Here is a 20,340-nt window from a genome sequence, read left to right as displayed (position 1 = left end):
TCAGTGGGTCGTCTTCCCTTCCCTGTCCTGATGCCACATTCCCTGCCTGGCCCACTGCCCTGTGTCCCTGGCACTGAGCATCTCCTTATCAGGCAGCGAACATGTTCTGTAATTGCTATCTTTCTCTTCCCGACCTCGCACACTCTGAGGGCTGGAGTGGTGCTTTACCTCTGCCCGCCTGTGTCCTGGTGCCAAGTGGGTGTTGAGGGACTCATCATTCTGCCACATCCTGGCATGTCTGCAGGCTGCACCTCGGTGGGGAGTGACGGTCTCTATTTCCTTTTTGCGCTGACAGCCTTTAGCAAGGGTGAGGGGCTACCTATAGAGCCCAAATTCCACTCCTGGGGACCCTGCCTGAGAGGAGCATGCATTTCTCTGTCACTTGGAACTCCTCAGGCCCAGAACCGAGCACCTCATTGCCTTCCTTCCCCCTCGGGTTGTCCTGTTCACGGGTGTCGAGGCTCCCCGACACATGCAGGACTGGAGCCACAGCCTCCTTCCTCTTCGTTCTTTGTTCCCTGGTCCCCCTCCTGGGGAACGGAGGGAGGATTGCTCAGACTGTGAGGGGAGAGCTGAGCAGCTGACACCAACAGCATAGCGCCCTGTCCTGTGGCACAGTGACTAAGGCCCAGCCAGTCCGAGACCTGGGTCCTCGGGCTGTGAGCTGTTCCTGCAGCCAGGGTGGGGGCCGTGGTCAGGCCAGGCCAGTAGGAGTGGGTCAGAGTCCTAGCGAGCGACCACCTCCCTCTGCATAGGGCTGCCTCTTGCTTGGTGGGGCCGCAGTTGGCCCTTTGGTGGTGTCCAGGTCTGTGGGGGGCGGTTTGTGAGGCTGGCTAGGTGACAGAGAAGTCCAGGAGCCAGCATGGGCTGAGGGTTGGGCATTTGGGCAGGACCTCACCCCAGCAGCCCAGGCCTCTGCCTCCAACCTGAGCTGCCCTGGCTCTGGCTGAGAGGCATCTGTGTCGTAACAGCACTTTAAACTCCATAATGGAGTGCCGCCTCTGCCCTGCCAGAACCCCACCCCGGGGTTCTCTGTCCATTCCTTGATTCTCTGCCCCCCACCTTTGGGTCACCTTGTCTGGTGGAATCCACCCCTTGGGCAATCTCTTGGGTCTACCCCATCTTCTCCATTTTCCCTCGCTAGCCCAGCCCTCCTCACGCCTCCTCTTCTGGACTCTGCCCGCCTTCTTCCTCAGCCACCGGGAGGATTTTTCCAAAATGCACATCTGAGCATGTCACCTTCTGCTTGGACTCTCCTCCTGCTCCCTCATGTGTGGGGGCAATGTCCAATGTCCTAGAGCAGCTGGCATGCAAGGCTATCGGTTCCCTCTTATCCCACCTCTGGCCACTCAGCACCGCCTGCCTGAGGCTCCCCAACTTGCTGTGTCCTCCCTCATGCACCCGTCCCCACCCCCGTACCGGGCTGACTCCCCATCTTTATACACTTGGGGTATCATTGCCCCTTCTGTGGTGCTCATGCTGGGCAGCACCCTGCCTGGTCTCTCATGGCACTTACTGCATGTGCTGCAGTCATTGGTCTCCTTGAGAGCCATCTTTTACTCTCTTGTCCGTGGTGCCCTGCCCAGGACCTGGCACAGAAAAGGCAGCTCAGTAGGAGTTTGTCAAATGAATAAAAGTTTGGGGCAGAGGGAGCCATGATGGTGTGCTGGGCCCCGGGAGAGGCGGCCTTTGAGTGGGGCACAGCGCCCAGTGTTGGCAGGTGGTTAAGATGGAATTGCCCAGGCTTAATGTGCAGGTCTGTTTTTGTCACATGAAAGCAAGTTTGTTTTCAAATCCAGTTTGGAGAAAATCATGCTCCCCACTTAAGAGATGAGAAATGTCGAGGTCTCTTGACTCATCAGACCCTACATGGTGTTTTGGGACAGTGGTGTGGCATTGGGAAGCCAGCCCTGAACTTGCTGAGGAGGGCACATGGGCAGAGCTGACCATCCCGGGTGCCTGTGCCCCCGTGGTGGGAGAGGGGTCACCATGAGCACTCTGGAGGCTGACAGAACTGGGTTGGTTCTCCCTGTGCTGGGGACCCTCAGGTGCTTCTCTGTATCCCCGTTTCCTCATCTGTAAAGTAGAGCAAGTCCCTGTGCGTATGGGGTTGTCCTCAGGATTAGAGGAGATAGGACTGTGAAGCTAAATCCCCTGGTAGCCAGCGGCTGTGCAGTTTGTGTTCCGAGATCCCTGAGGATGGAGTGGGAGGTGGTCCTGCTTGAATAGGGAGTGCCAGCTGCTTGGTCCTGGGTGTCTCCTGCCCACTGTCCACAGTGAAGTCTTGTCTTTCCTCCCATGTCCATGTTCTCCTCCCACCCCTCTCCTGCTCAGAAATCTGCTCGGAGGGCCGCACACCCAATGTAGCAGAGGCAGCGGATTCAGGGGGGCCTGGGCTCCTCCCACCCCCGCTGGCCACTTTCCTCTTCCTGTGGGCATGCTTAGGGGGTTCACCATGGAGGACAGCGTTGGGGTTTATTTGAGCCCCCATGGGGTATTCCTGGCCGAAGTGTTGTGTCACAGAAACTACCCTTCCCAAAAGGGACTGCCCTGGCCCAGGCCCATGGGGAGGGGGCTGTGGGCTGCAGGCCTGGAGCCGCTGAAGGGGGCCATCAAGCATTGAGTCTCACCAGAGCCTGCTGTGAACTGGGCCTTAGCAGACTCAGGACAGTGTACTCCAGCCAGAGGGCACAGTGGTCGTCACGACCAGACAGAGAGCTGGACCAAAGTGTCACCAATGTGGTAACATAACATTTTGGGGAAATAGAGGTCAATTTCCTCTTATATTTTTTTATTTTTAAAGAAATATTTGCTTCCCATCAGGTAGCCTGAACTCTCAAAACAGGCACAGTATTTGTGTAGGAAAGGGTTGTGCGGGTCACTGGAAAGGGCTTACAGGGGTGGAGAAGCCGCGGCACAGGCAGGGAAGGGGAAGCAGGTCCGTCCAAGAGGCCGTTGGAGGGACTGTCCCCAAAGAGAGAACAGGGGACCTGCGCGGGTCTATCCTGTGGCTGCACCTCTCCCATGAGGAGGAGGTGTGCTTGGGCCTCTTGGCAAAACTGATCGGGCGTTGACCCACTGGGACCCATCACTCCCCAGATGTCCCTGAGCCAGTGCCAGGTCAGGGGACCCTGAGGAGCAGTAACAACGAGAGGCCCTTGGGACATCTGAGCTGCCTTGGCGCGCCAGGCTGTGCTGAGTGCTTTCTATAAACAGTCTCAGTTAATCCTCACAACAATTGACTTTTAAACACATCCGTTGGATCACAGCCCTTCCCTGCTTCCCACTGTGCTTCGAATAAAATCTAAACTCCTCCTCCGTGCATGATCTGGCTCACTGCTCTCCACTTGCTCGCTGTGCTCCGGCCGCACTGAACGCCCTTCACTTCCCGGAGCACAGCAGGCCAGTTCCTGCCTCACCGCCTTTGCACTTGCTCTTCTCATTGTCCAGAGTGACTTTCCTTAGCCCTTCTGGCTGCTTCCCTCTCATTGCTTCAGCTCAGATTGGGAGAGGTCTGCCCTGACTGCCTTAGCTAAAGTAGCCACCAGCATCCAGACGTGCTGTGTGGTGTCCCCCACTCTCTGAAATGAGCCTGTCTGCAGGTCTTGTGACTCTAACAGGATGGTGAGTGGAATTTTTCCTATTTTCCTAGAATTGCAGGCTAGGTCAAAGCTGAGGACAAAAGACACAGAATACTTGCCTACATTCCAAATTCAGGGAGCTTCCAGCAGCTTGATGGGCTCCTCGCACAGCTGGTGAAGAGGTACCACCTCAGAGAACCAGCCCTCCCCCACCCCCATTCCTCTACAGTGAACTTGGGGGGGCCTTTAGGTGACTGTGGTGTTTGTGGTGAGAAATTATTCCTTCTTTCCACCTCCTGAGGCCAAGGGAAAGTGGTTTTCTGGGGCACCTGCTGGCTGGGCCCTGCTGGCCTTCTGCCCTGGGCTGCCGGAGCAGGGGCGAGGGGAAGTGAGAGAGAGAGTGGGTGAACCCGGAGTAAGAGCTCAGCCTGCCAGGGCCGGCCCGGTGGTGCAAGCGGTTAAGTGCACGCACTCCACTGCAGCAGCCTGGGGTTCGCCGGTTCGGATCCCAGGCACGCACCGATGCACTGCTTGGCAGGCCATGCTGTGGCGGTGTCCCGTATAAAGTGGAGGAAGATGGGCACGGATGTTAGCCCAGGGCCAGTCTTCCTCAGCAAAAAAAGAGGAGGATTGGCAGATGTTAGCGCAGGGCTGATCTCCTCACACACACACAAAAAAGAGCTCAGCCTGCAGGTATTGCGTGGGGACTAATGCTCTGTTTTACCGACAGGCACCTGCCGGCTGAGGCATGGCTTGTCTGAAGTTCAGGCAAACAAGCGGCAAAGCTGGACTTGGAAGCCAGGCCCGTCTGACTTTAACAGGATCATTTCCTGCATTAGCTCCTGCCTCGCTTCTCTACCCCCGGCCGCTGGGTGTGTACGAGGAAGTGTGACCTTCCCCAGGCCTGGTACCTTTATCAGGAGCTGGGGGACTGTGGGGAATAGCTGAAGCCTTGTTTCCTGCTGGGAGCAGGTGGTGTGGACAGCGATGCCCAACAGCCTCCAGCTGCAGGTGAATCACTGGGAGGGAGTGTCACCTCAGCTCTACCACTTACCACCCCCGAGCGGGAGGGTCCAGCCTGCAGGGTGGCACGTTTTTGATCTGTTCCTGCTCCCTGACTTCCCCCTCCTGACAGCCAGCTTAAACAGTCTAACTTGGTTGTGAATGTATGTGCACGAAAATGCAAGAAAAAGACATTGAAGGATATGCACTAAAACAATACAAAAGTAGACAGTGACTGTCATCAGCAGAAGAGGGAGTAGGGTTGAGGGGATAACTTGAACAGGACTTTACAGTTTTACTCTCTGATTTTGTATTGCCAAGCGGTGCGTCGGTGCGCGGCCAGGATCCGAACCGGCGAACCCCGGGCCGCCGCAGCGGAGTGCGCGCACTTAACCGCTTGTGCCACGGGGCCGGCCCCTGATTTTGTATTGTTTGGCATTTTTGTGATTATGCATGTTAAAAAAAACACCTAAGGAAACCACCCTGGACCTGGTTTTATAGACGCCTCAGGAGGTCACTGCGAGCCTTGTTTGCTGCCCCAGAAACGCCATGCTCTTCTTTCAGGTGGGGGCTTGGGGAGGAGGCCTGCAGGGGCCAGGGGGCTCCTTCAGGGTCTCCTGCACGTGTCTTTGCCTCAGAGTCCCTCCGAATCCAGCACGTCCCTGGGTGACTTGCTGCAGCAAACGAAACTGTGGGTCTGCTGCTCCCTGAAGGTCCTTCAGAAGGAACTCTCAAGGTGCAGCAGCTGTTCTTGGAGTCTGCAGTTTAATATTCAACCCGAATCGGAGGCCAGCTGAGTGAGGGTTGCTGCTGTCTTGTCCAGCTCCTGTTCTGTTTATAAACAGGTTTATTGCCCCGAGAAGGAGCCGGTTCTTTTCGTGCAGACAGGATGGGCCTGGGGTCCTTCCAGAAGTTAGTGGGCTCAGAGCCTAGAATGAAGGATTTAAACTCGATAGGTAGTTTGCACAGGGAAGATTGTGGAGTGCAGCGTGGGCATGGCGGTGGGGATGTGAGTGGGCTTATTGGCCTGGCCTTCAGAACCTGGGGAAGAGGGGGACCCTCACTGCTTTCCCTCCCAGGACAGAGCAAAGGAATCAACTGCCGATAGGGTTTCTTGTCTTCTGAGGAAAAAGGTTCCAGCACTGGCAGCAGGCCTGGTCCTGCTGTGGGCAAGGCTTTTCCAGTGAGACATGTTAAGTGGATGTTGTCACAAAACTTTATTTTAATTGATGTTTTCTATGAGGAAGGCCCTATAAGAACGGTATCAATGGATATAAATCCCAAAAAACTGGAAGCAGGGACTTGAACAGTTCCTTATACACCCGTTTTCACAGCAGCATGATTCACAGTAGCCAAAAGGTGAAAACAACCCAATGTCCATCGACAGATGAATGGATAAACAACATGTGGTCTGCCCACACAGTGGAATATTATTTAGCCATAAAAAGGAATGAAATTCTAATAAATGGGTGGGCAGGGATGAATAGGTGGAGCATAGAGGATTTTTTGGAAAGTGGAAATACTCTGCATGATACTATAATGAGGATACATGTCACTTTACAAATGTCTACACTCACGGAATGTACAGCACCTGGAGTGAACCCTCATTAATCTACAGATTTGGGTGATTATGATGTGTCAATGTAGGTTCATCACTTGTAACAAATGTACCACTTGGGTGAGCAATGTTGATAATGGGAAAGGCTGTGCATGTGCGGGGGTAGGGGGTGTGTGGGAAATCTCTGTACCTTCCCCTCAGTTTTGCTGTGGACCTAAAACTACTCTAAAAAAATAAAGACTTAAATAAAATAGAATAGTCAAATTTATAGAGACAGAAAGTAGAAGGGTGGGTGCCAGGGGCTGGGGCAGGGGCATGGGGAGTGAGTGTTTAATGGGGACAGAGTTTCAATTGGGGAAGATAAAAAAGTTCTGCAGATGGATGGTGGTGATGGTTGCACAACAATGTGAATGTACTTAATGCCACTGAACTGTACACTTAAAAATGGTTAAAATGGTAAATTTTGCTATGCATATTTTAACCACAATAAGAAAAAAATACTGTTTCAAAGTGTTTCTCAAGACATCTTCTAACACATACAGGTTTTACACTATAATTCTTTCCACTCAATGTTCTTAAGGTGGGATTTGCTTTTTATATTTTCAGATGAATGTTCTAGATGCAAGAGAAACTGGAATGATCTGGTCGTTTACCAAAACTCGCTGAAGTAAACCCTTGTGACATCTCCAGACACTTGTCCCATCCCAAGCGGAAAGGTTAGTCTGAGGTGTGTGGGCAGACTGTTGTGGTTTGTGCCGACAGTAGCCTTTGGCAAAAACAGATGTTAAATTATGGTATCCTGAATGGTAGACTTCTGTCTCGCTGTCCACATGCAGTGACCCGTCAGCCAGAGAGTCTCACGTAGCACATCTTACCCATTTTTTTATGTCTGCCTGAATCTCCATAGTTGCCCATAATGGAGAGGTAGCACCAAATCCCCCAATACTTCTGGCTCAGAAATGTCTAATTTTGAACCTGTGACACCGTCCATTTGTTTCTCAGTCCTCATATCTGCTCCCCACCAGTGATTCTTCTCTGGAGGGCCTGCCGGGAACTTAGCTGGCATTTTTAGAAAGTTAAGAACTGGTCTCCAAATTCCAACCAAGGGACGGTGGGGCAGAGTTGGTGTGCGTCTCCTTCGTGATAGGCAGCTGGTTAAAGACCTGAAGGCTCTGAGAACTGAAGCGAAGCGTATCGTGACTCACTGGGGTCTTCTTGACCAGCAGCTCCTCTCAGAAGGCCAGCAGGCCGCAGGATGGTATGTGGGAGCCTGGTGGGCCACCCACCCCGAAACAAAGAGTTGTTTTCAGCAGGGTCAGGCTCTCAAAGCCCTTCTGGGAACTCGTCTCTAGCTTCTTGTTACTTGGAATCCATGTGACCTAGTCCAGTAATTTCATAAGCACTATGAAAAGAAGTTATATTCCAGAATTCATAGTGAATTCTCAGAATACCCACTTATCTTAAATGGAAGGCCTTCTAATACTTTATAGAAAGATTAAAATAAAACATGTTCTTTCTGGGGCCGGCCCTGTGGCATAGCGGTTAAGTGCATGCACTCTGCTGCCAGCGGCCCGGGTTAGGATCCCGGGCGCACACTGACGCACTGCTTGTCAGGCCATGCTGTGGCGGCGTCCCATATAAAGTGGAGGAAGATGGGCATGGATATTAGCTCAGGGCCAGTCTTCCTCAGCAAAAAGAGGAGGATTGGCATGGATGTTAGCTCAGGGCTGATCTTCCTCACACACACAAAAAAAAAAACAACATGTTCTTTCAAATGTGAACCTCCACACGTGTAGTCAGCATGGTTTGTAACCCTACAGGGTATGGAGGAGCAAACGGGTTAGCAGAGAAGCCTCGGAGAGGGGGCTGGAGGATTTAGCTGCTCTTTGCCGCCTCCTGCCAGCCCAAGGGCCTTCCTCCCAGGTGTGCCTTGCACTATGGACTCCCCGGGGTACAACTGCTTTGTGGACAGAGACAAGATGGACGCTGCCATCCAGGACCTGGGGCCCAAGGAGCTGAGCTGCACCGAGCTGCAGGAGCTGAAGCAGCTGGCACGCCAGGGCTACTGGGCCCGCAGCTATGCCCTGCGGGGAAAGGTGTACCAGCGCCTGATCCGGGACATCCCCTGTCGCACGGTAACGCCCGATGCCAGTGTGTACAGCGACATTGTGGGCAAGATCGTGGGCAAGCACAGCAGCAGCAGCCTGCCCTTGCCTGAATTTGTGGACAACACACAGGTGCCCAGCTACTGCCTGAACACTCGAGGCGAGGGCGCCGTGCGTAAGATCCTGCTGTGCATCGCCAACCAGTTCCCTGACATCTCCTTCTGCCCCGCCTTGCCCTCCATCGTGGCCCTGCTGCTCCACTACAGCATCGACGAGGCCGAGTGCTTCGAGAAGGCCTGCCGCATCTTGGCCTGCAACGACCCCAGCAAGAAGCTGATCGACCAGAGCTTCCTGGCCTTTGAGTCTTCCTGCATGACATTTGGGGACCTGGTGAACAAGTACTGCCAGGCGGCCCACAAGCTGATGGTGGCTGTGTCGGAGGACGTCCTGCAGGTCTACGCGGACTGGCAGCGCTGGCTGTTCGGGGAGCTGCCCCTCAGCTACTTTGCTCGCGTCTTTGATGTCTTCCTGGTGGAAGGTTACAAGGTGTTGTACCGAGTCGCTCTGGCAATCCTCAAGTTCTTCCACAAGGTGAAAGCTGGGCAGCCACTAGAGTCGGACAACGTGAAGCAGGACATTCGCACCTTTGTCAAGGACATCGCCAAGACCGTGTCTCCCGAGAAGCTGCTGGAGAAAGCATTTGCCATCCGCCTCTTCTCTCGGAAGGAGATTCAGCTCCTGCAGATGGCCAACGAGAAAGCTCTGAAGCAGAAGGGTATCACCGTCAAGCAAAAGAGGTGGGCAGGTCCCTTGGGGCTGTGGGTGTCACTGGCCTCTGGGCAGGCTGTGAGGAGCCCGCGGGGGGCAGGGCTTTGGTAGAATGCATCCTGGGGGTCTGGGGCATGAGCGTATCCTGCCAGCCTCTTGGTCTGTCTGCGGCCGGCCAGTCAGCCAGCCATGCGTGCGTGGATAGAAAATCCCAGGAAGGGAAAAAGAGCCTTCCTGGCTACAGCCACAGGCTGCTGAGGCAGCTGTGGGCATGGAGGGCACAGGGCCCTGTCCTCAGGCGTGAGGCCCATGGCTGAGATGGAAGCTGGATACTGACCGTGGGGTCAGAAGTTCTGGCAGTTGGCCAGGCTGGCCTCCTCTGGTCATTTTAGAGCAGCCCCTGCTCTGCCCCTCCAGTTCTGGCTCCCTTGCTGGCCGTTTTCTTGGCTGCTTGGTGTACCCCCATCTCTTGAGCACAGCCCCTTGGGGAGCAGGGAAGGGCCCACAGTGTCCTGAGACCATCTTGGGGTGGACACTGTGACCGTGCCATAGGTGGGAGGTCTTACTCCCGAGCCAAAGGCAGGTGTATCCTGGGCATCAGTTCTTGCCACTAACCTCTTCTTGTCTCTTTTATTTTTCTTCCTTTTCTCCATGTCCGTTGCTTCCTCCTGTCTTTCAGTGTTTCACTTTATAAAAGGTAGGTCTGGAAACCACATCTCCATGGTTGGGTTCTCTCTGTCTTCCAGTCTGGCTGTCCCAGGGCCTGGCTGCTTGCTTTGGCTCGCAGGGCTGGCTTCAGCAGTGCTGCCTCGGAGCCTGGCCAGTGTTCAGGCACCATCTGTCTGTCTGTCTGTCTGTCTGCTCGGCTGCCTCAGTTATGCTGTCTGCTGGTGCTTGGCTGGTCCTGAAGCATTGTTTTGCCAGAGCTGACTCGCTCTCTGTCCCTGTTTCTTAGAGAAAAGGTGCTTTTGTCCCCACCCAGGCTGGGTGCTCTCCCTTCTTTTAACGGGGTGGGGCTCCAGGGATCAGCTCCACCCCGTTTCTTCCTGAATAGGTGAGGAGCCTCCTCTAGGCTCAGCTCCCAGAGGGGTGCTGCACCTCTCCAGGTTGGGGGTGCGTGGTCAGGTCTGGGGTGGCAGCTGCGCTCTGACCCCTCTCCACTCTCCCCAGGCAGTTTGTGCACCTGGCCGTGCACGCGGAGAACTTCCACTCGGAGATCGTCAGCGTGAAGGAGATGAGAGACATCTGGTCCTGGGTCCCTGAGCGGTTTGCCCTCTGCCAGCCCCTCCTGCTCTTCTCCTCGCTGCAGCACGGGTACAGCCTGACCAGGTAAGGCCCAGGAGGCTGGGGGAGGTGGGTCCTGCGCTCCCGAGGCCCTGAGGCATGGACTTCGAGGGCTGGAGGGTGCAGGCGGGGGCGGAGTGAGCCGTGGAGTTGCCCAGCTTCGAGGCCTGCCCATGCTTCCAGGAGGTCACTGTGGTGGCTGGAAATGAGCCTTTGAACCTGGGCACCTGGGCAAGGCCCTGCCTCTTCCTCAGGGGCCTTAGAATTGGGAGCCCCTTTTCTGGGCTTCTTTCACTCCCAGGCTGCTCAAGCTTCAGGGGTTATTGCCATACGTGTCACAGCTCCAGGCCCCCGTGTAGGCGTTGTGATGACATAGGAGGCAGAATTCCCAGCCAGGAGCTTCCAGACCTGTAGGAGAGGACAAGTCAAGGAACAGGCCTTGGCTCACTCCTCCCCTCCCCAACCTTGTCAGGCCACAAGCCGGGTCCGTGTTGGCCCTGTGGGGCTGTGCCTGTGCCGGGCCCTGGCCGGTGTCCAGGCTATGCCTCCCAAGGCAGCTCTGCCAGGTGCAGCCCCTCCCTTGAGTCTGAGACGGCACGTGTGCTCAGAAGCTCTGGCTTGGGTCACAGGTGACCTAGCAGAGGTGACACAGGCAGAGCTGGCCCAGCCCACATGGTGGGCACCATCTGCAGCCCCACAAGCATTATGGCATAGCCGGAGCTGCATTCACCCGGCCCCCACCTCTGTGCAGTGTGGGAGGCCCGCTGAGGGACAGCCAAGCAAGGCCACCTGGGACCCAGCCAAGTCCTGGACACCTGGTGCCGCCACAGTGGCAGCCTCAGGCCTCCTCACCCACTTCCTGGTGCCACTTGGCTCCCGCATGCTCGGGCTTCTGAGGACATTCTGGGCTTTCCTAGAGCGGGGACCTGTTCCTCTGGTACTTGCTTCCCAGTAGCACCTGGCACATGGCTCTGGCTGCTGGGGGCCACCTGCTGTGCAGCTTCTCCCCCCGATCAGACAGGGCAACAGTCCTGAGGTGGCTGACCACTCGGCCTGCAGGCCGCCTGGCTGGGTCTCCATCTTGGCTGAGAAGAGTATCCAGGCCAGGTGATGCCAGGTCCTTGGTCACTGTGCCTGGTCCCCAAGAGGTAAAGGCACACAGTTCCCAGGCCCATCCACCCCCAGACAGCCTGGGTTTCTCATACTCTGTGGGCGCTGTGGAGATGGCAGGGGAGGGCTGAACGGGTGACAGCTGCCGTCAGGGTTGGCACATGTGGTCTCTGCCCCCAGGTTCTATTTCCAGTGTGAAGGACATGAGCCCACCCTCCTGCTCATCAAGACCACACAAAAGGAGGTGAGGAGTGACCAGAGGGAGCCTGGGGTCCAGGCCTCTGATGAGCTCTGGGGAGTCTGCTGCTCTCCGGCAGCTTCTGTCCAGGCTTCCTGCGCTTAGGGGCGCAGAGCAGAGCTGGCTGTCCACAGAAAGGTGAATCCAGCCTCCCCATCTGAGCCCCCCAAGTACCCAGGGCCTCCCTGTTTCCCTGGGGGGTCCAGGCCCCTGTAGAAACAGCCTGACAGCTTAGAGGATTGTTGCAGAAGTGGCTAGTGGGCCAGCGCCCATTGAGTCCCCTGCCCCCCTGCCTCCACCCAACAGGTGGGTCTCAGCCCAGTCCTCTGCAGTAGCTGTCACCTGGAAAGTACCCTGAGATGTCTACAAAGGTCAGAGCTCATGTGTCCCCATCCTGGGGGCATCTGTATGCGGTAGAAGTTCCTTGAGCAGTGGCTCCCAAACTTGCACCCGCAGGAGTTTTAGGTACCTCACCCTATTCCAGACTCTGCATCTGTTTTATAACAGGTGACTCTGACTGTCAGACACTTTGGGCAAACCCTGCAGCCACTCAAAGGACTGACTCCCTAATGGTGAAATCAAGTGCTCTGCTGGCTGATGGGGATTTGGGGAATGTTCTTGCAGAGGGGTACCTCCTGGAACCTTCCATCTGAGGGGCCTCCCTGGGGCGGATGCCCAAAATGAATGTGACGTGGGGCTCGTTCCCATGCTCGGGGGCCAAGGAGGGAAATGAAAGTATCCCAAACAAACTGATGGCAGCAAGGCAGCCACCCCCGCTCACTGCCAGCCCTGCCCCCTCCAGACTCTGACCTCCCCACACCACTCTCCACCTGCTGCCCTTGCCCTCTAGTGGGGGGGCTGTGACCATCCCACGGCCCCTCAGCAGGCCCTGAGCAAGGGCGCTCCTGCAGGCAGGCAGGACGCAGCCTCACCAGGGCCTTTTTTCCCAGGTGTGTGGAGCTTACCTGTCGACAGACTGGAGAGAGAGAAATAAGTTTGGAGGCAAACTGGGCTTCTTTGGGACTGGAGAGTGCTTTGTGTTTAGGGTGAGTGGGTCTCTCTGTGGGAACTCCGCCCCATCACCCCTGCCCATGTGACCCCCATTTACCACAGGACACCCTCCCATCTCCTTCTGGTTTGTGATGATTAGACCACGAGCTTCATGTGAGCGGGCAGGCCCTGTCTGCCCTGTATGGTGCCATCTCCCCACCCTGGCACGAGACCTCACACACAGAGGGCTCTGATGAAGATTTGTGGGGGAAGTGGGCAGGAGGGGCCCTGCAGGGCACCGTGTGCCAGCTCCTTACACTGCCCTTCCACCCTCAGCTGCAGCCTGAGGTCCAGCGCTACGAGTGGGTGGTCATCAAACACCCGGAGCTGACCAAGCCGGGGTCCTTGGAGACTACCACCACTCCATCCCCACTCTGCCACTCCATGTCCTCAGACCCTACTGACCGCCTCTCACCGTTCCTGGCTGCTCGGCACTTCAACCTGCCCTCCAAAACTGAGTCCATGTTCATGGCCGGGGGCAACGACTGCCTCATCATAGGTGGGCACCTCCCTCCACCTCAGGCCGGGCTCCTGCCTGCCCTTGGTCACTCAGCCCGGTGGGAGGGTGCAGGGTCATGGGCAGTCGAAGCCCCTGGGCCAGCCCTTGCTGACCCGGGTGGCAGGTGCCTCGCCTGAGGGACAGGCAGAGCCCCGATGATGGCACGGGAAGGGAGTGGGATTATTAGGGGGTGGAGCAGGCACGAGGGACAGGAGTAGGGACAGGAGGGTGCATGCTGGGGAAACGGGCTGGGAACTGGGGTCTAACCTGGAGCTTGGACCCTGCCGGGGGGCTTTGGAGGGTCCAAGGTCAGCCCTGTGGCTTTAGAGAGGCCTCTGGCAGGGCTGGGGCTGGGGCAGGGACAGCTCCGAGACTTGCCCCGTCCAAGTGGAGATGCTCAGGAGCCAGAGGAGAGCGCCTTGGGGGGCAGTACTCACAGAGGGGCAGCCACTAACTGAGCATCCCACAGGTGGAGGGGGTGGCCAGGCGCTCTACATCGATGGGGAGCTGAACCGGGGCCGCACCGGCCACTGCGACACTTTCAACAACCAGCCCCTCTGCTCTGAGAACTTCCTCATCGCTGCCGTGGAGGCCTGGGCCTTCCAAGACCCTGACACCCATTGACGGGCCTGCGCCCATGGTGATCCAGCTGCCGCTGTGGGGTGGGGCGGGTTAAGGTGGGATGGGACAGTGGCCAGGCCCCCACTTCAGGGAGGAAGCAGTGAATGTAGATCCCCCCAACTTTGTGTGGGGTGCAGCTGGGGCTCTGGTGCTGGGCTGGGCAGGGTTGCCAGGACCTTAGCTGGCCAGGACCATTCCTCCTTGCCCTGCTGAAACCTGATCAGACCCTGGCTCTCCTCTGTGGAGGCATCCTGTACCCCAGACCTGGGAGGGGCTATATCCTGCAGTCCCTGAGCCTTAGTCCCTTTGGAAGGGACTGGAACGGCAGAAGGAACCTGCGCCAAGTGTGGGTCCACAGGCCCCCCTGCTGGTGCCTCTTAGCATGGCTCCTGAGCAGAGTCCTATAGCCGCCCACCTGGCCTGCTGCTGGTGGCTCTCCAGATGTGTGTTGGTCCCGAGAAGAGACAGGCACTCTGGGCACCGTTCCTTGGCAGGAGCGTCTGCCTGGGGCTTCTGACCCAGTTCCCTCCTCCCCACTCTGGCCTCCCAGGGCCAGCTCTTGGACAGTAATGGCAAGTGAAAGAGGAGAGGGCAGGATTGTGCTGAGCTCTGGGCCTCTCCCAAGGGAGGATCAAAGGCTGGAGGGGACATATGTGTCCTTGTGTTTCTGCAGAGCCTGAAGCTTCTGCTGGGCCTCATTGTGTGTTCACATGTGAAGAGGCTGCCTAGGGCAGCCCAGGGAGGGGCCGTCTGCGAGCAACCCCAAACCAGCCAGCTCCATTTTCCGGGGCCTGTCCAGAGAAGCCTGGACCCATGGAGTCTTCTTCAGCCCTCCGCCTCTCTGGCCTGGGACCTCCTTAGCTCCTGTGCACTCTCCCAAGCCGCCCCAGTTCGCCTCCACGTCACTACAGTGACTTGGGCCCTGGGATTCCATCCAGACTTCTCAGCGTGGCGTGCTTGTCTCATCCAGCTCTACTCACCTCGCCCATCAGGCCGCACACACCCAGGTGCCAGGCTGCGCCCTCCCCAGCTCCCGGCTCACGTGGCACCTTCACCACGTACCCCTCTGCATGGCACATGTCCTCCCTCTGCGTCCCTCTCACAGCACTGTGATCGGCCACATAGCATGGTTTTCTTGTGGCACCACCTCTCCCCTTCCTCCTTGCCTGCCAAGCCCTGAGCTGGGCCCACGCAGTAGGTTCCAAATGAAGACTGGCCTGCGAGCACTGCGGGGGGTGCCCCTCCTGCCCCATGACCTCCCTTAGCAGGTCCTGAGGGCCTGGGCGCCCCAGAGGGAAGAGGAGAGAAGCAGACACCCAAGTGGCCGTGCTGAGGCCGTGATGGCCCGGAGCCATAGGTGCCAGGCTTCCAGCCCCCAGCCTGATCTGCACGTGGCTCCAGCCAGCCCCCTCGTGTCCCCACATACTCAGCCCTGCCCATCTCCACACTTTGCTTGCTCTTCTCATGGGGTGTTCATCCTCCCTGCCCACCTACTCAGATCTCCTCTGAGCCAGGCCACGGTGCTGCAGAAGGGAGGACCAGGACCCTGTGTGGCTTTGGGCAAGCCAGTGAACCTGTCTGGAACTCAGTTTCCCCAACTGTAAAACGGGGCCAGTCATCCTGCTCTGTTGTCCCCACCCCCACAGGACTTTTGAGAGGCTCTGAGGGGGACAGTATGAGTCCCTGTGGAGGGGAGAGGTCCTGGAAGGTGGTGTTACCACTCACCACCTGACCCCCCCCCCCGCTGTCCCCCCTTCTCCACTGCAGCCCTCACCCCTCCCCCTTCCTCTGAGCCCACAGCCCTCGCCTGTACTTTGGTGTTCATTAAACACAGTCTCATTCCCTGAACTCCAAGGGTCCAAGTCTGGTCTCTTCAACCAGAGGTGCCTCCAGGGGCTCCCCCCAGGCATGCCACCAAATGGGGTGCGGGAGGCTGCACTGTCGCAATGCCTGTCAATGCTTTATCACTGGATCATTGAAGGCCTTTTAAAAACAGCCTTTTAGAAGCAGATGAAGGTATATTTGAGCACTATTTGCACGGCTCCCTCTGCAAACTTCCTGAACTGGGGGATTCTTTTTCTGGTAAGTACGGAGGATTCTCTGTGGCTGCCCCAAGGGCCCCGCCCGGCCTTTCCAGAGATCCAGCCCAGGGACGGCGATTGCTACTTAGTCACAATTTCTATATCATGAGATCCTTGTGTGTGCATGTGAAAGATTCAGTTTCTTTGAGTTTCATATCTTCCTAACTTTTCTGCTAAAGTGAAAGGTATGTTGATTATTATCTTTTTTTTAATTCTCATTATTGTCCTTGTTATCTGATATTAGTTCTTCCCAAATAGAACATAATTTATTTTGTTAATATTCTCTTATTTCTTCATGATTAATTATTATTAGCTTTTGATGATAAAAATCAGGCCGGCCCCGTGGCTTAGCGGTTGAGTGCGCACGTTCCGCTACTGGCAGCCCAGGTTCGGATCCCAGGCGCGCACCGACGCACCGCTTCTCCGGCCATGCTGAGGCTGTGTCCCACATACAGCAACTAGAAGGATGTGCAGCTATGACATACAGCTATCTACTGGGGCTTTGGGGAAGAAAAGGAGGAGGATTGGCAATAGATGTTAGCTCAGAGCCAGTCTTCCTCAGCAAAAGGAGGAGGATTAGCATGGATGTTAGCTCAGGGCTGATCTTCCTCACAAAAAAAAAAAAAAATTAGCCAAAGTTTTATGAATTGCATAATGAATTATCGTTTGTTTTTCTAGAAATATTTAAAAAAAAATTGAACATAGTTTAAACCAGTTCATTAAATTAAATGACTCATTAAAGTGAACTGTATGTCTTTAGGGCTTCAGAAAAGCAGTTTTTCAAAAATAATTTATAAGACAAGAGTAAGTCATTTGTATTTTATGAATTTTTCAGAGTTATAATTATTGAAGTAAAATTAGTATTTCAATTTTTCCTATTTTTATAAGCTGCATGCTTATTTTCTTAGTTTTTCAGGGCAACTTGTTTTAGAAAATTCCAAAGATTTCAGAAGACCTTCAAATTTCTCTTATCCATTTCCCCAAGCTATAAAGCCTTTATAGTCCCCTTAAGTATTTTATATTTAATAGATTCAGTTTTTTGTAACTTTTTATTTTGAAATAATTTTAGATTTACAGAAGAGTCACAAGGATGGTATAGCATTCCCATACACCCTCCCCAGGTCCCCTCCCCCCACCCCAGGTATTAACATTGTATGTGTATCAAAACAAAGAAATTAACCTTGGTATAATCTTATTAAATTACAGTCTTTATTCAGATTCTCTGTTTTTCTGCAGGCCTTTTTCTGTTCCAGGAATAGATTTACTTTTTATGGATATTTACTTACCCACATTTTTATTAAATCCAGAATGTCATCAAATTCACAGGAGTAACACTGGTCAAAAAAAAATTGCCACTAATTAAGCAGTACAGCGACTGTCTCAAACATGTATTCGTGTATCTTGATTGTTCTCATCCTCTGCCTAAATGTGGAGTTTGCATGGAGAAGTTACCAAATGAAGCAGGACTAGCGAGCACACCTCCTGGGTGCTTCACCCTGCAACATCTAAGTAAGGTGGAACAGTGTGTGGATTTTAAAAAATAATCTGGGGTAAAAAAAAAAGTTGTGATCTTTGTTATGTTAGTGTCAGATTGTGGTGGAGAAGTTAGGTACAGGGTCAGGTGATTCGTTGCTAAAGATGAAATGCCTCACACCCTTGCAGACACACTCATTTTATCCTGCTGTATGAAATTTGTCACCTCTGCGCTTGGGACCAAGGAAGCAAAATCAGTGGACACACTGTCATGCAGACACTCTGACCTGTGACATGACATAGAGATACACCAACTAACAAAAACCTTCCACTTCAGATTGCTGAATCCACAGGTGTATTACCTGGCTACTCAGTTAGTTACACGAGTTAGAAGCCATTTTATCAGTGAGAGGCATCCCTGGCCAGAGGGAGCCTGCAGGTCTGATCTGGTCCAGTGATGACGTGGTGAAGCTCATGCAATCCAGTGGGGCATCCCAGCCCCTGTTTTTATCTTCATGGGAAGATACAGGAGCAGACCTCTGCTCTGTTTCCTACTGAAGTGCATTGACTAACAAAGGACACGTTTTGTCAAAAGCTTATGAGCTAAAGATTGAAGAGAAAAAAACTGCATGAATCATTTTACCTTCCTGTTCTTATATAGGGTGGTTATTGGCTGAAAAATGGATTACTGGATTGATGCTTTGGAGCATCTGAATGAATGTAATAAAATTTGCGAGGACCATGTGAAAATATACTAATGTGTAGTGAGCGAATGAGTGGCTTTGCAGCAAAATCTAACTTTGGAAAAGTGAAAAGTGATTTAGTAATATGTTTGGTCAGTGTTAATTTGAGTCCTAAATAAAATTAATGAGAACTAATGGAACAACATCACTGTGAAATATTTGATATGCAAGTGTTTCAGTGGGATGGGAAATCCTGGGTGCGTCATCTCCAGGCCAGACAACGTCCACCCGTGGAGAAGGCAGCACTGGATGTGCTCCCTTCAAGAAGAACTGGAAAGGCCACATTAGCAGATGGAACGGTGAGAAAAGCCCCCTCCATCTGAGCAGAGACACTGCTGCGTGTGCTGCCCTGGCCTGTGCCAACCAAGTCCCACTCCGAGTGTTTGCGTGGCTCTTGTTCACAGTGCTTGCTATGCAGATGTGCTCCCTAATGTGAGGAAAGAGAGGAGGGGCCGTCAGGAATCAGGGTCCAAACATCTCAGTCAAGAATTGCAGGGTCTCTCTAACATGTAAAACCCAGTGTCAACAAGTTGTGCTCATTCAAAACAAGAGTATTTTATCTGGAAGTTTATAGAGGTCAACATTAATGTCTTTTCTAATACCTTGCGTTTTAATTGGGTGTACCTATATAATATAAAGAAAATGCAACGCTTGCCTGCACAGATGCCAGTCCCTGTTGCTTCCCACCTTCTGCTAGAGTGCCTTGGCGCCCTCCTGTCCTTCCTGCAGCTGCCTGGGGCTTGGCCGCTCTCCTGTGATGCTGCTGCTCGGCTCCTTCCTCCCGCTGCTCTCCCCCACTCTGCAGCAGAGACCCATGCTCCTGCGCTTCCTCTTCCTTTGGCTGCCTCCGGAGACATGCGTGTTCCCGTCAGCACCGTCCTGCTGCCGCCCGAGGAAGCCTGGCCCAGGATGAACGGAGGTTTGCCCCCAGTACTGCCGGCTCTCGGGGGCCAGCTGTTTCTCAGTTCCTCTTCTGAACCAAGAGCCTCTGCCTCCAGGCCTTTACATGGCCATTGCCCACCCCTCAGTGGGCTGCAGAGCCCCTGCCCCAGGAGACTCCCTGAGGCCCCAGCGGAGATGACGCTGTTGCCCACCCCCACCCCACCCCAGTCCCCCGACTGTCAACCTGTGAGAGCAGGAGCCCCGTGTGCTCCTGCCTGTGCTGCTGGTGTCCTTCCAGGCGATTCTGGACGAGAGAAGGCTGTGCACTGGTCTCACATGGCAGTGTGCATTTCTGGGGCTGACAATTGGGGATGCCCCCAACTTCCCTGCGGTAACTTCTTAACATAAGCGCGCTTAGGGCCATCTTGTGGTTGACATTAAGACACTGTGACACAGGCCAGAACTGGGTAAGACCCGTTCCCTGGGTAGGGCGTGGAGAATGCTCTGGCCCTGGGAGGTGGGGGTGCAGAGCTGTATCCAATATTTCAGAGGCCTGCCTCCCTCAGGCCAGGTCGGCTGGTGTGGCCATGGTGTTACGCCTCCTCTCCTCCCCCCACCACCCCCTCACGGGGACCCCTTTTTGGGCCTGCTCCATGGTAGTCATGTCCCATCTCACATCCCCACCTCTAGCCAGCCATGGAAGTGTTTTGTTTTATTGTCTTGTTAAACATTGGATTTAACCATTTTAAAGTGGGCAGTTCAGTGGCATTTAGTGCATTCACAATACTGTGCCACCACCACCTCTACCTGGTCCCCAGAACCTCAACATCTGGTCCTCAACATTTCATCCTCAGAAGGAAACCCTGTGCCCACTAAGCGCTTGCTCCCCATTCCTCCCTGTCTTCCGGTTTTTGAAAAGGTAAAACGTGCACCTTGTAGAGAATCAATACAGCATGGGAATATCCACAGTGGGAAGTCTCCTTCCTGGCTGGGTCCCAGGGTCCACCACTGGGAGCAGTGTCTGCATGCATGTTCAGGAAATGCGCCTGTGTCCTCTTCCCCACCCTGCTGCTTTCACTTACCGCATCTCGGGGTCATCCACATTGGAGTGTGTCTACCTGCTTCTGTCTCATCAACAGCTGCCCAGCGGTCTGTGGTTTGGATGGTCTGTGATTTAAGTACAAACCAGACTGTGTCTCTTCCCTGCTCAAAACCCTCTTCATCTTTCAAGACCTGGTTCAGAGAGCACTCCCCTGGGGGCCGTCAGACCACCTGGCCCCTCCCTCCTTTGTGCTGTCTGTGTGTCCAGCCCCCCGGGCTGTGAGCTCCTGAAGGATGGGCGCTC

The 20,340-nt window shown here is 54.6% G+C and overlaps 1 protein-coding gene across 1 annotated transcript; it reads left to right on the top strand.

Moving 5' to 3' along the window:
* The first annotated feature begins 6,812 nt into the window (after positions 1 to 6,812).
* On the top strand, positions 6,813 to 14,551 carry TBC1D24 (TBC1 domain family member 24). The gene is made up of 7 exons (XM_058570274.1): positions 6,813 to 6,868; positions 7,962 to 9,043; positions 10,185 to 10,343; positions 11,589 to 11,652; positions 12,597 to 12,692; positions 12,973 to 13,195; positions 13,665 to 14,551. Exons 2-7 carry the CDS (start codon positions 8,079 to 8,081, stop codon positions 13,817 to 13,819), a joined length of 1,662 nt encoding a protein of 553 aa, XP_058426257.1. The 5' UTR covers positions 6,813 to 6,868; positions 7,962 to 8,078; the 3' UTR covers positions 13,820 to 14,551.
* Positions 14,552 to 20,340: the final 5,789 nt, after the last annotated feature.

Source organism: Diceros bicornis, chromosome 26 (genome assembly GCF_020826845.1).
Source record: "Diceros bicornis minor isolate mBicDic1 chromosome 26, mDicBic1.mat.cur, whole genome shotgun sequence".
Classification (NCBI taxonomy): Eukaryota; Metazoa; Chordata; class Mammalia; order Perissodactyla; family Rhinocerotidae; genus Diceros; species Diceros bicornis.
Note: the sequence above shows the minus strand (reverse complement) of the source record. Positions and strands in the feature narration are given on the sequence as shown.

Bases quoted from the DNA above. Each gene is read 5' to 3' on its own strand.
- TBC1D24 (XM_058570274.1), top strand. From the start codon at position 8,079: ATGGACTCCCCGGGGTACAACTGCTTTGTGGACAGAGACAAGATGGAC. The intron at 11,653-12,596 runs GTGAGGAGTGAC...CTTTTTTCCCAG, and splicing joins TCAAGACCACACAAAAGGAG to GTGTGTGGAGCTTACCTGTC. The intron at 13,196-13,664 runs GTGGGCACCTCC...AGCATCCCACAG, and splicing joins CAACGACTGCCTCATCATAG to GTGGAGGGGGTGGCCAGGCG.